General features: G+C 40.4%; 1 protein-coding gene and 1 long non-coding RNA gene across 5 annotated transcripts in view; one reads left to right on the top strand and one right to left on the bottom strand.

The window, feature by feature from the left end:
- adck1 (aarF domain containing kinase 1) overlaps positions 1 to 15,508 on the bottom strand; it is an 88,389-nt gene that overhangs the window by 36,028 nt on the left and 36,853 nt on the right. For all 4 annotated transcript variants that reach the window (XM_082515764.1, XM_082515763.1, XM_082515765.1 and 1 more), the window contains one exon: positions 9,568 to 9,771. In XM_082515764.1, the coding sequence (XP_082371890.1) occupies positions 9,568 to 9,771 (204 nt within the window). The remainder of the gene's footprint in view (positions 1 to 9,567; positions 9,772 to 15,508) is intronic.
- The window catches only part of LOC309695275, a 158,412-nt gene that overhangs the window by 119,782 nt on the left and 23,122 nt on the right, over positions 1 to 15,508 (top strand). The gene's annotated exons all lie outside the window — the stretch shown is intronic.

Here is a 15,508-nt window from a genome sequence, read left to right as displayed (position 1 = left end):
AGTTCAGCTGGGTGTCTTTCCTTTTGTTATATTTCTTTAAGAGTTCAAAATGTGTTAATTACATAAATAAAACGTAACTTTCTCTGTAGCACTTCATGGATTTCATAAGCAGCACACCTTAGTTGCTCTGTGGATTCTTTTAAAAAGCAGTTAAAAACTTTTCTGTTCAAACAAGCCTTTTGTTGATCTACGTATTTTATATTCTTTACATTCTTTACATTTGATCTTTTACATTGTGTATAATGTCTATTGATTGTATTGTTTATTTTAATATTTGTGTACAGCGCTTTGTGACTGCCACAAAGCATAAAAGTAAAAAACCATATATACAGTGTTATCTTCATTTTAGATGTCAAAAAGTATTTGTGGCTCCCAGTGTTTTCTTTTGCGGGGAAACCGGGTCCAAGTGGCTCTTTGGTGTTAAAGGTTGCAGACCACTGGCCTAGGGGCTTCCCATGATGCATGAGTGTTTCTTCTTCAATCCCCTCTTTTTACTCTCTGTGTTTTTATACCACTCTGCATTTAAACTATTATTCATCTCTGGTTTCTTCAGCATTGTGTCTTTTGTTTCCCTCCCCTCACCCCCAACTGGTCACGGCTGCCCCTCCCTGAGCCTGGATCTGACAGACGACTGTTGCTGTGATTTGGTGCTATATTAAGTCAAACTGAATTAAAATCTGACTTGGATGAGATATATGAGGTTCAGTCATGAGTGATTCAGGGTTCGCTTCATTAACCTGTAATTTGGGAGGTGCTGAAAAGGATTTTTCTGAAGAAAAAATGTGATGTGTGATGTTAAAAACCTATCTTAATCATCTGATTGTCAGCTTTGGGAGAGCAAATTTCAAAAGTCAAATATACTGTAGCACAGGGTTAGTCTGTCACACTGTTTTACAAGGTGTTTGTAGCATTTAGCAGGAGCAATACTGAGGTTTTCATTAAAACTTGGAATCAATTAGGCCTTGAGCTGAAACTGAACACTGGGGAATAAAACTGCATCATCACTTTGTTTTGCAAATAATTTTTAAAATTATGTAAAATAAAGTTGCAAAAACCAGTGGCGCTTTTTCAAATTCTTCTGTATTGAGTTGTGATTCACACAGATTCATATCCTGCTGACTGTTAAGTTTAGTGCTGGTCACATGCGATGAACATGACACTGCATTCACAGGTGAAAGGGAAATTTAAAAACCAGAACTGAGACTTGTATGTTTAATGTATGATTCATGATATCTGTTTTTTTCATATCAGATGTTAATATTTGCTGTATGTGTGACGATGTTTGTGCAAAGTTTCACTGGGTACACACAGACGTTACAATCGTTATAGGAAGATCATTACATATGAGAACATATTTGTTAACCGACTGTTAGTCACTTTCCAGCTGAATAAAATCTACAGCAGCCAAGAGAGGTCATCATACTCCAACATATGAAACAATTAGATTAAGAGACATTTTAAATACAGTGGGGCAAAAAAGTATTTAGTCAGCCACCGATTGTGCAAGTTCCCCCACTTAAAATGATGACAGAGGTCAGTAATTTGCACCAGAGGTACACTTCAACTGTGAGAGACAGAATGTGAAAAGAAAAATCCATGAATCCACATGGTAGGATTTGTAAAGAATTTATTTGTAAATCAGGGTGGAAAATAAGTATTTGGTCACCTCAAACAAGGAAAATCTCTGGCTCTCACAGACCTGTAACGTCTTCTGTAAGAAGCTTTTCTGTCCCCCACTCGTTACCTGTATGAATGGCACCTGTTTGAACTCATCATCTGTATAAAAGACACCTGTCCACAGCCTCAAACAGTCAGACTCCAAACTCCGCCATGGCCAAGACCAAAGAGCTTTCGAAGGACACCAGGAAAAGTATTGTAGACCTGCACCAGACTGGGAAGAGTGAATCTACAATAGGCAAGCAGCTTGGTGTGAAAAAATCAACTGTGGGAGCAATCATCAGAAAATGGAAGACATACAAGACCACTGATAATCTCCCTCGATCTGGGGCTCCACGCAAGATCTCATCCCGTGGGGTCAAAATGATCATGAGAACGGTGAGCAAAGATCCCAGAACCACACGGGGGGACCTGGTGAATGACCTGCAGAGAGCTGGGGCCAAAGTAACAAAGGTCACCATCAGTAACACACTACAACGGCAGGGAATCAAATCCCGCAGTGCCAGACGTGTTCCGCTGCTGAAGCCAGTGCATGTCCAGGCCCGTCTGAAGTTTGCCAGAGAGCACATGGATGATACAGCAGAGGATTGGGAGAATGTCATGTGGTCAGATGAAACCAAAGTAGAACTTTTTGGTATAAACTCAACTCGTGGTGTTTGGAGGAAGAAGAATACTGAGTTGCATCCCAAGAACACCATACCTACTGTGAAGCATGGGGGTGGAAACATCATGCTATGGGGCTGTTTTTCTGCCAAGGGGACAGGACGACTGATCCGTGTTAAGGACAGAATGAATGGGGCCATGTATCGTGAGATTTTGAGCCAAAACCTCCTTCCATCAGTGAGAACTTTGAAGATGAAACGAGGCTGGGTCTTCCAACATGACAATGATCCAAAACACACCGCCCGGGCAACAAAGGAGTGGCTCCGTAAGAAGCATTTGAAAGTCCTGGAGTGGCCTAGCCAGTCTCCAGACCTCAACCCCATAGAAAATCTGTGGCGGGAGTTGAAAGTCCGTGTTGCTCGGCGACAGCCCCAAAACATCACTGCTCTCGAGAAGATCTGCATGGAGGAATGGGCCAAAATACCAGCTACTGTGTGTGCAAACCTGGTAAAGACCTATAGTAAACGTTTGACCTCTGTTATTGCCAACAAAGGTTATGTTACAAAGTATTGAGTTGTATTTTGTTATTGACCAAATACTTATTTTCCGCCCTGATTTACCAATAAATTCTTTACAAATCCTACCATGTGGATTCATGGATTTTTTTTTCACATTCTGTCTCTCACAGTTGAAGTGTACCTCTGGTGCAAATTACTGACCTCTGTCATCATTTTAGGTGGGGGAACTTGCACAATCGGTGGCTGACTAAATACTTTTTTGCCCCACTGTACATACACAGCAAAACAAAAACACAAACTCACACAGATCACACAAATACAGTCGGAAATATTTTCCAGGGATGCAAAAAATAAAACCTGTGAGGAAATTTTTTTTTAATACAGACATTTAATTTACTTTAAAATCAGTGAAGTTCTCATGTTTTAGCACACAAAGGGACTCACCCTGAACAGAAGGTCCTACTGGTGTCTACATGTATTTGTCTTTAGGGACAGAGGGGGACAGGGGCTTTAAGGCTGGAAGAGCAATCGATAAATGCAGTACATTAACGTTTATCATTCAGAGACGCGTCTCTGCAGTGGGAACAAAAGCAAATTTAACCCGTTTCCACACAAATCTCCACTCTGTCTATGATCAGACTCAAAGTGTGATTGGCATTCTGACTGATCAATGCCTGCCGATTGTCAGTAATCAGTAACTGCCTGTTCAGCGTGGCCCAACTAAGAACTGATACAAGGTCGGTGAGTCCTGCAGGTGTGTGAATATTAGAAATGTATGAATGGGTGAAGAGTGCAGGCTGGGACTGTATAAGTGTTACCACCCTCATCTACCACAGCATCGTGTTCGGCAGGCTCGCACTGATATTTTCACGTCATCACTGGGACAATTGCCCTGCTTTTTTTTCCTAGTGAAACATGAAAAGAGACTAATTTGAACACGATGTCGGCCCATCGGGCGCAGGCTGACCGGGAGGCATGTGGAAGATGCCATAGGACAATGAATTATGCATGCAGCATGAGACTGTGTGGGAACAACAGAGTTATTCATTATGCAAATATGCTAAATGGAATGAAATTGTCTTTGCTTACCAATGTCTGCCCACTGTGAGAAGGAGCATCCAGTGGGATCTGACATGCAAAGAGAGCCTTCATGGGTTAAGTAAACGTGTAATTTCTAGATGAACCTGTCACTTTAGGGAGCTGTGAAAAATCGGAGGAATCCCAGTGAAATTTAAACATCTGCGATTCTTAAAATTTACATTATTGTAAAAACGATGTTGAAAAAAAGGCTTGACAGCAACAGTCCAACTCTTTATCACTGTACAGCTTCTGTAATCAGCGCCCTGTTTGCAGCCTCTGATTCATGTACTCTCCTACACACTCACTACTTAATCTCAGCTGTGTTGTTAATAAACATGGTAATGTGTGCATGTGGGGCCTGCTCCCACAGGGCAGACCCACAGTGACATACGTTCCCTGAAATGAGTTGTGGCACAAATAAAATGGCCCCTGAGGTCTCCCAGTTAAATGGCAACACACTGGTGTCTGTATCTGCAGTAAGGTGGTCATTTTTCTCCATGGCGGCGCGCCACGGGCCCAGCTGGAGGAGGTGACATGAATCATTACAGTGCAGAAGAGAAGAAATAAAAACAGATTACTTAGCAGAGGAAAAGAAGTGAAAGGCTCAGCTCTGAAAACTCCAATATCCTCCTCCCCGTCTTAATGCAATGCAGATGTAACATACGAACAATACGACGTATACACACTGTCCTTTCACTTTTTATCCCACCATTGTGTAAAGCAGCAGCTACACGTACAGTTTGACAGCTTGGACCACTGAGTTTGTCTTTATGGACACTACTGCATAACGTACGCCGTAGCGATGGCTGGTAAATGTGAGGCTTTTATTTCCTCGCTGGGTGAAAAATGACGAAGCCTTGTTTCAGTTATTAAGATGTTGGAGTGCATCTGTGATCACTACAAGGTCACAACTGCAGCTAACGCTTTACTTTGAGCAGCAGACGGACACAAACATGTGAAACTGAAAGAATGGGCCTCTGTATCGTTGACGCATTTCATTACACTGTGACAAGATGTCTGTGTGGGTCCTCAGTCATCCAGGTCATGGTAGTCCTGAGAAGTTGTAAAGAAGCCACCTGGCCCTAAAGATCTGTGAGGAAGACAGCTGGCTTCTATCAAGCTCTAAGCAGGACTTAGAGTAAGTCCGTTAAATTCAGATTTGCCTGTTTGAGCTCAGTGACTGTAGTGCTTTAATGTCTTTTTAATAGCAGCACTTTCTATTACAGCTCGGTAATAAAGCGATAATAGTCAGGTAACAAGGCCAACACAAGTTATTACCACTTAGTTATCAAAGTAATAACCAGTTAATATACAAGTATTCTCAAGCAGCAACAGCAGTTAAAGAGTGTAATAGTACTAAACTGTATGTAATTGGAAAATAGGGGCCCAAAAACAGAGGAATAATGTGGAAATGTCAAAATGGCATGTCCATGAGGCAAAACTTATTAATGACAGTAACATAATACCTTAGTAACAACATGATAACCTGCCAGCTACAAGAAGTAATGTCTGCGAGTTTGGATTTTACCATTTTTATACAGAGATAAACTGTAATAACCTCATAATAACACTGTAATACTGGCTGCTGTTTTAGCACATTTGGGTAGTATTACTATATTATAATGTTTGAATTAATCCTACCTTAGGTTCCCAGAAGTCTGCCTTGCTTAGAAGCAATGATGTCAATATTATGTTTAATGCTCTGGTTGAGTAAATGTTTACATCTCTCTGGTAGATTTTGCTTAATATCAGGAAACAAATGCAAAATACAAACCTGTCTGTTTCTATTCAATAGCACATTAAGTTTGCTTTAATAGGTTATTAAAGTGTGATTGTTACCCAAAATACCTGTGATAAATTCCTGCTTATTACACAGGAGCTAACACTAACAAATGATTACAAGCATCAGAAAGTCTGGACTGAGCTGGAAACACTGATCCAAATCCACATGTTTCAAAGACAGGAAGAATAAGAAAACAATAATTATTGTTTTATCATGGATCACAGAATATAAAGGTCTATTTAACATCGTTTTTTCCAAATTTTAAAGGAATAATTTATACGAATACCTCAGACTTTGATGGGATTGCAGAGGACCCCCTTTCACACCACACCTTATATATGGATGACAACACAGTGCGGGAAAAATATTTCAGCTTGGACAGAAAGTAGTTATGGAACAGATATTTAAAATGTCCAGTACACAAAAGTAAGATCCCATCCATGTTCTCCTACTTCTCCAGCCCAGGGTTCTTCCATACTGGAAAATTAGATTTTTGAAATTAAACCAAGAATGATTGAAGTTGTTTGAGCAACAGTTTCACATCATTATAACTTTGCATGAAGTAAATTAATTAATTCATCTTTTTCAATTTTCTTTTGGAATATTTCATGTCTATCATTAGAAATAAACCATGATAACATTCACTCACATAGCTACAGTCTGAATGAACTGTTGAACATAGGGTGCTTAATTATATCAGTGTTATCTGACAGTCATATTAACGACATCTGGTTGTTTATCCATATTTATTATAATAATGTCATCTTATTTCAACACAACCTTGTTTTTTTGCAACCTTAGCCTCCAGTAACATTAGCTACAGTTAGCTACTCCCTCAGTGGTGTAAGTTCATAGCATGTGGTTCAGGTAATAATTACATTTGTGGTAGTTTCTGTGTAATAAGCAGGAACTAAAGCTGCAAAACATATAAAGGCTCACCTGCTCTTAAAAACCGACATAGATGTAACAGTGTGTGTGAAGCTGGATTCTTAAAGTTAGTTTTAAAACATCCTGTCCCAGTATAGAGCGTGACATCATCGGGTTGGTTGGTCGGTTGTGATCAACAGACTCTCATTAGTCTGCAGCTTTCTTTGTGAGTATTTACCACACGGCCTGTTCTAAGGTTCATTTTTTAGCACCCGACGGCTCTTTTTAGCTTCTCGTCTGTAAACACTCTGTATACTATTTCACGTGAGTCAGTTTATTTTGAAAAATCTCAACTTTTATTTATACGTGTGTTTTATATCCATTTTAATACCACATTAATAAAGTATCAGCTTACTAAAGCTTATTCATACAAATACCAAATATACAGTTTATTAAAAAAAATAAAAATGATCAAGACCAACGTACTTTTCTGTAATCTCAGTTTTTAATACTACTGTAAGTAACATTAGTCACTAAGTTAATCGTATATGGTATAAATTAATAACTACAAATAGATGACGGTAAATATAACTACAGCAGCTGCTAGTATGTGGCTTTAAATCCAAACGTGCTATTATAATCAGCTGTTCTAAGCCAACATGGATCGCGAGGCAAGCCGAAAGGTGGCTAAAGCTGGCAGCTGGAGCCCTACTTCTTTGTCTTTATCCATGGGGAAAACAGAAAGTGCAGATTCCCAGTAGGCAGCAGTCTGCCACCTACTGGAAGAACCCAGATGATAACACGACCTCTGCTGTAGAATATGGTGTTCTTGGGTATTTTGCAAATCTTAGTCGTTACAGTTATTATCAGCTGCCATGGAAGCTCCGGTTGTTGTTGTTCAAGATGTAGTTGTTGTGTTTGTTGTAGTTGTAGTAGTACATGCAGAGTAAAAGAACATATTGTGCATGTTTAGCAGGTTTACTCTAGAGGGAAATGAGAACCAGAAACAAGGCAACGTTCCTCACATGCATGCACAGCGCCGATGCACATCTCACCACATATGGCGCTGAAAACAGCAGCAGACCACATACTGCTCGTGACAAACCACTTATACATGAGAAAATCCATCTGACGTTAGAATGCACACATATTTAAAAAGATAAATGTGTAGTCGATCGGAAATGATGGCGAAGCTTCGCTGCTGCCTCCAGAGCTGCTCATCAGCGTCACTTCTTCTCCTGCCACTCCAGAAGCGAGGGGGGCTGATTCATTCTGCTACCTTCTTTGTAGACACACAAATTATATTACTATCTTTTCAGCGTTAATGATGCCCTACTCTGGAAGACATCAAACTGAATGTGGACCTAATTAAAAACATGAACAAGAGAAGACTGATGTATCTGAGAGCAATTAGAGAAAAGGTCGATTCTCCTTGTTTCTGCGGGTTACTGAGAAGGACTATGAATATTACACTAGTTCTCAAATAATGGCTAGCATTACCCATGGTTGTAAATCACTGATATGCATTATTTTGGTATCTACCATTATTGCACTGTGAATTTTATCATGAAGGTCTCAACAATGATTCATTAATGCTGTGTCAGCATAATCCAACCCTAACGTGGTTGCCTAAACAGTCGTAGGAACACCGCGTTCACCTACCAAACCCGTTCTTGTAGCACATGCACACACAGGAGAAGGGGAAGAGCGACACACTGTGTCTAAAAATAACAGAATAATTGCTTTCCTCCTGCAGTTCTAAAAGGCTGCCATCACCAGCAGTTTGAATGTTGTGCTCCACACTAACAGCAGCATTAACAGCCTCTCGGTTGTCATTTAGCAGTTTTAAACTGATTCATTCGTCCCCACTTCTCAGCTTGCTACGAGAACACGTGCACAGAGATGCTCCGACTATTACAGTGAAAGAAACTCCAAATAAAAATGATTAAACTACAGACCGAATGAAAGGCAAACATAAAGGTGTTTGGTAAAAGTCATTCTTTACTGGAATAAATCTGCTACGATGCTGACAGAGTCCTCTTATCTGACAGCTGGACTCCCTGATTCTGCACTATGACTCTGTTTCCTAATGTTGGAATTTTCACATATGTTGTGTCATTCTCTCCAATCACCAGTGGAAGACATGCAGTTGTCCACAGGTCTCTGAGAAAACAACCCTCAGCTCTCGTCACGTAAAACCTCACTAAACACTTTCACTTGTTTAAAGACTTGTTAAAGAAAACATGATGTTCATTTTGTTTTAAAAAAAAGAAAAAAAACAGATAAAACATCAAGAAACTGACGAGCTGTCAGCCTATTTTGCAGATTCAGCCCTTACTCGTCACATCCACACGACAGAGATATGTGATATGGGCCCATTAAGAAAAAGGAAAATGTGTGTCCATGTGGAGAAAAAGTGGAAATACTGTTTTGAGGGGGGGAAAGTTGAAATGTGGAAATGTTGCTTCAAGCCAAACAACTGCCACAGCTCCTCTCTGAAATGCCTCGGGTAGATACTGTGTGGCTTCAAAACACCAAGACGGCAAGAACAAAACACTTTATAGAGACAGTGGCGAGGTCACTGAGGCTGCATCCGTCTTTCATATAAAATTCCGTCTCAGACTTTTAATCTTTTTCAAAAAAGTACCCAAGTTTCTCTCTAAGAGTGAGAGACACCCATAAATGTAGATCAGCCATCATCTTTCACTCCTGTGTCATGTATAGTCACTGCGGGGACCGTTGTCACCCATCTTTCTGCTCACTTGAATGAAATAAAATTTGACATAAGTGAGGATGGCTGTTGTTCAGATGTTTTCAAATGTTCCACTGTTAATACGTCTGTTTTTACATTTATGTCTAGATTGGAAATTAGGGTGAAATCACTGTTGTTAGGATGCCTTATCATGAGAGGTGAAGCACACAACGTAATGTTAAAACTCACACATACGCACACAATTAAGACAGGCTCATGTGAAAAATCACAAAGGTTCATGCCTACAACATTTGGTCTTACAGTAGATCAAGTTTATCTGCTCTTACTTCCTTGCCAAGGTCTTCTCTGATAACCTGCTGGATCTCCTCCATGCTGCTCTCAGGAGCTCGGCTGTGGAGCACCTTTAGCGTAGATGTGTACTCCTCGGGCAGCAGGTAGTCCAGAGCACCAAGGTGCTGGCCCACTTTGATAAAAGTGCCCCGGTTGGCACAGCACAAGTCTCGAAGACGCTCTGCCGATCGCCTGTGCACCTGCAGGAGGTGACGGAAAACAATCATGACAGTTGATTAAAATGTATCAAGGTTGTTGCAGAAATGAAGACTTTCAGGGACAATGAAAGGCTAAACACTGTTCGATGTGTGGCATGGCACTTCGTCCCAGTGCTTTAAAATGTTACTGTACCAGTAAACTTGCTAAAGAGCCGAGGTAAAAGCTTGGAGCGTGTCTTTGGGAGCACTGACACACTGGAGATCATGGCAAGTTGACAACTGTGGCACAGCAGAGCAGACAAACTATTCCTTTTGTTCATGTTGTCATTGTTATGTTGAAACAGGAGCAAAAAGCTATCGAGTACATTTTGGTTTTACTGGTAATTTGAATCATGACATGAAGTGTTTACATAAAATACTGCTATTTGCAAAAATATATTAAAACATTCAGCTGGTCAACCATTAATTTATATGACAATGGTGTTCAGCATAGAGTATGACTTATTTCTATCAATCCTTTACAAATTTCTACTTACAAAAAGCACAAACAACCACAGAGAGAATCTACTGCAATAGAAATAAATCTACTGATGATCTCTTTGCTGAAAATGCAACAAATCAAATTTAGGATACGGGTCAGAGGGCTGCGCCTGGGATGGACTACATTACTACTTTAGTTCACTGAGCTTTGTGGGTATTTGTTTACTCACAGCTGTCTAAGGTCCCACCGTAGGACTTCAGTCAGGTGTGAACATTAAGTCTCTGTCTGCCCCCCAGGTTTTGACTTCTGCTATTTATCACTCGTTTTTTTTCTTCATTGTTCGTTACCCAGTTTCTTTTCACCTGTGCCTCCTTTTCCCGAGCTCCCTCGTTGCCCTCTAGTGTGCATATAGGGCATCTTCCTCTCAACCCTTGTCACAGCGTCTGTTTTTGCTCCTTGTGTCACACAGTCTGATTTGTTACTGGATGGATTTCAGCAGTGTTGAGTGTCTTTTAATGTCATGTAACTCATTTAGACGTCTAGGAAACTTCAAACTGCATGGTACAAGGAGCAGCTGTGACTGGCACCACTGTGTGGTACCGTGATGTCATACCAACTGTCCACGTGAAATCACAGAGCAGGTCAGCGGATGCATAGTGTGCAGAGTCATTCACTACAGAGCTGCAAACTTCATGAGGTCTTGAGATTAGCTCTACAACGGTGCACAGACAGCTTCATGAGCTGAGCTTTCATGGCTGAGTAGCTGCATCCAAGCTGTACAAGGCAATGCAGTGTAAAGCACGCCACAACTAGACTCTAGTGTAAACATGTTCCCTCAAGTGATGATTGATGGTTCTCTGTCTGGCGATGGACCAGTCAGAGTTTGGAGGTTGCCAGATGTGGTGTTTCTCAGGAGATGGGCTCTGCCCCTCAGTTCCAGTGAAAGGAACACGCAATGCTGCAGCACGAATGCGCTTCTGGAAGGATGGTCAGAAATTCCCATTAACTTACAACCAAACCAGAAGGCTTGAAGCTATTACAGCTGCCAGTTAAAACCTTAGGAATAAATAACAGGATGTCACTCATGTTCGTATACTTGTGAAGGCAGATGCACAAACATTTCTGGCCACATAGTGCATTTAATTCCTGTTTACAGAGCTTCAGAGTCAGAGATTCCTGTTTTGGTTTTACTTCTGAAAGAAAAATGAACCAATGTCAACACAAAGGTCCTGCAAAAATAACAGGAATCATATTAATACAATGTATCTTCAAACTGCAGCTAAAATATAACAAAACAGTTACGAACAAACAGAATACAATACACATGTCTATAAAATCTAAATGAAAAACATCAATAAAAACAAATGACACCCTAAGCCTCTAGAAAGCATCTTCTGTGCTCTGGTCTCTACGTGTCTGCATGTCTGTGCTGGCAGTCCTGTCCCGTCTGTCCCATTTGAACCAGCTGGAAGTGATAATGCTTATAGAGCTCGTCTCCTGAGGCCAGTGCAAATAAAGAGGCATGAAATTAGCTCCCCTTAACCTCTCTAACCTCCAGCAGACACACATGAAAACACTCCAGGGCGCACACACATACAGCCACGCAGCATGCTCCCATAGGACCGTTTGACATGAGTGTCATCTGGACGATGATGACAAAGCAATGACAGGAACAAGTCACCAGAGATTACCAGATGAGTCTTTCTGCTTAGCCATGCACCAGGACGCCTTTTTGTAACAAGCGCCATCACCAGAGCCACACTGTTAATGCGGTGTTTCAAAAATACTAAGTTTGCATTTATACATTTTATTCATATACATTACTTATTCTGCATGGCTTTCATACTGAAATCAGCACAAATTCTATCAAGATAGCACAACAGCAGCACTTACACAATATGAGTCTCTGAATGTAAATTCATATCCAAGACTATACGCAGTAAAAAGCTTTTAGTTCTAATATTTGGAGATAAGTAATAAAAAGAAGACGTTTTGGGGGAAATGCTGCTTTCACATGTAGAGAGGTTGAAAAACGAAAAATGTAAAACAGAAAGCCTCGTGCCATTAAATTATTTTAAAAATTATTTTAAATGAAAAACTGATATTGAACATCAGAAGTTTAAAAAAATGCAATTTCTAAATTTTGACCTTTGTCCTATGGCTTCAGTGAGAAATGATTTCTTTTGTTTTAATAAGGCTGCAACGACTCCTGGAGTTATTGGAATAACTGGATTATATTATCAGAAATCCTCGATGCGAATTGTTTCCTTAGATGCTGACGCACCTGTGAAACGCCACGGCAGACACGGAGACATTTTCGTGCTTTGCAGCACGCTTTACTGAGGCTCACTATTTACACAGTCCCGCTGCCAGCCGTACTCACATCAACACAACAAACCCCCAACCACAGGACCCAGTGGAAAAAACACCTGATCAACAAACTGACATGAAGAGAAGCGAACGTTGTAGCTGCTCCATCAGTAATGAAAGTTTGGGCCGATGGTGAAGTTGGGCCGCCTGCTGAAGGCTGAGGCAGTGACCTGCAACAAACAGGGGTGAGTCTAAAGGGGGGCATGGGTGTACTAGACCATATTTATGTCTGGCTTTTGTTATTTTACTTTTGTACAATATTTTTCAGATTTTAAGAGAAAATATTATCTGAATAAAGTTGTATTAAAATCTTAAAAATATAAAAATACAAGCTTTTTTTCCCCTACAGGCCAATAAAAATGTACACGGGCTACTGACCTGGGCCACTGAATTATTATTAACATTAATTATTAACATCTACACCACAGCTGTCGAACTCCAGGCCTCGAGGGCCGGTGTCCTGCAGGTTTTAGATGTGTCCTTGATCCAACACAGCTGATTTAAATGGATAAATGACCTCAACATGTCCTGACGTTCTCCAGAGGCCTGGTGATGAACTAATCATCTGATTCAGGTGTGTTGACCCAGGGTGAGATCTAAACCCTGCAGGACCGGCCCTCGAGGCCTGGAGTTCGACACCCCTGATCTACACCATTATAACATCTGTTTTTGCATCAAAGCACAGAAATTCTAATGTTGACATGCCCACTTTTCTTCATTACAGTCACCACCTCTTTAAAAGGCTACCAACACACACTCATTAAACACACACACACACACAAATCTATGTCATCCAGCAAGCAGATGATTTTTGCCACCTATTAATGTAAGAAAGCCTTCCAAGAAGACAGTATAGGTAATTTTACTTTATGCTTTAGTTTAGATTGTTTTATTTGAAATTATCGTACTTGAGATCATTTATTTCAATTTAATTTTAATATATCGTGTAAAAGCCACGCTAGGTTTTTTTTGCTTGACAGAGATTGTACACAGTTTTTAAAACATTGCATTTCTAAATTGTAAACCAAAGAGCAGTTCATTTTAAAATACCTCTCATTTGAATATTTATTAATGCTCTATTAATAAGGCAGAAGACTTTTGTCCAATTACACGGCTAAACGATGGAATAATCAATTATTTTTGTTCATCAAATAATCAGGAATAATCTTAAGTAACACAGACGGCCTCGGCCATACAACGAGCGATTATGCTTAAACCGAAGGCCCATTTTGAGCCAGGGAAAAACAAGCAACAACAGAAATCAGGTTAGTTAACAGTTCAGAGAAAGGTGTGACTCAGTGTAACACGACCACTCAAAGTTTACTTTTATTATGTTTTCAAATTAATTTGTATTTGTGGTACAGAACATCCAGGTTTGCTTGGTTATAAAGATCATTTCTGTGTAGATGAAGATATTGTAACAAAAGAAAACAACCTTTAACTTAACCTGAAGAAAAAGCTGTGTAAATAAATCTGTGTCTGAACAAATCCTTGGCCTTTGACTCGTACAGTGACTGAATCCAGTTCCTCTGTTATCCTCAGGGGCATCTGTTGCCCTCTGACAGAGAAAGGTCACAGCAGATCAACAGTGATCGCCTTTATCCTGTGACAAAACATTTCTGCTCTAGGGTTACAATAGCGCCATCCACAGGACACGAGGCACTTAGCTGATTTAATGAATCGCAGGCTACAGTTATCAATAGAAGATATTATCAAGAAGAGCTCCGAGACAAAGAGCACTGAAAAACGTTGTCACCTGTGTGTAGTTTGGTGTTTAAGTACTACTGAAGAAAATACAGATAACTGTTTAAAAAAAGACAACGTCCACATCTACTCAGGTGTAAATAGCTTAATAAATGAAATCATCATTTTAAAGCTGTATTTTGTATTTACCCAGGTTGTCTTTGTCTAATAGTAGAATTTGTTTGATGGTCTAAAACATTTAAGGTGGAATCAGGACGGGGTAAATTCTTTTTCACAGCTTGAATAGGTTGCTGACCTCCAGGACCCGAAGCTGATTTAGCTGTTAAGAAAATGGATGGACTGAAGAAAGAGAACAAAAATATCCAACGTGCATTATTCATAATCTTCATATCATTGCTACAACAAAACAGAGATGACATACTGCTCTTTTATCTCCGTCTGGTCAACAGTCTTCAAACTGCCTAGACGGTTCTCGCAAAATATGTTTGGAAGCTAATTTTGAGGTTCCTCAGAACGAAACCGTGGCGTCAGTTTGTCACTTATTGCCTAATTATCAGATCGATCTTCTCTCCTCTCACTCGCCTCCCTTCCAGTAATCGGGAGCCTTGTGGGATGCTGGCAAACTCACAGCTTGAGGATGACATCACCATGGTAATGCGCCTCTGACAGCCTGAGGGAAATGCTGCTCTGGGATAGGCTGATGCTCACCACCGCCCACGATCTACACAAATGTGCAGTCCCACCAAATGGACCAGTTAGCAAATTAGATGCATTAGTTCATCTGTGGTACAGACCAGAGCCACAGGAGCTGAGTGTAGAATGCATTTGCGTATCTCTATGTTCATCCTCTTCACACAGTTGGTGAGGACAGAAAATAAAGGCTGGAAAACCATGTGTGTTTGTGTGAGCTTCAGAGGGCGGTGTGTTCATGGATAAAAGGATTAGACAATGAGGGAAGAATGGAGGGATAAGCAGAAGTGAAACGGGAGTAAAGGAAGGTGATAAAAAGGAGGCACGGGAAGATGTTGAACTAACAGCAGCGGCATCTTTGTATCTGTGACGAGTTCAAAGTCTGTTAAACATGTATATTTACCTATACCTGTCCACTGGAGTGGCACTGAACTAGTGGTTCAGGAAATATTCATAGTATAATAATCCACTGTATACACCAAAAAAAAAAATCTCCAAGAGGAGACAGAGGTATTTGGATTGAGAAATATAAAA

The sequence above is a fragment of the Aulonocara stuartgranti genome (genome assembly GCF_965226115.1).
Source record: "Aulonocara stuartgranti genome assembly, chromosome: 19".
NCBI classification, from domain to species: Eukaryota; Metazoa; Chordata; class Actinopteri; order Cichliformes; family Cichlidae; genus Aulonocara; species Aulonocara stuartgranti.
The sequence above is the reverse complement of the archived record's forward strand: the minus strand, read 5'-3'. Positions and strand labels throughout refer to the sequence as shown.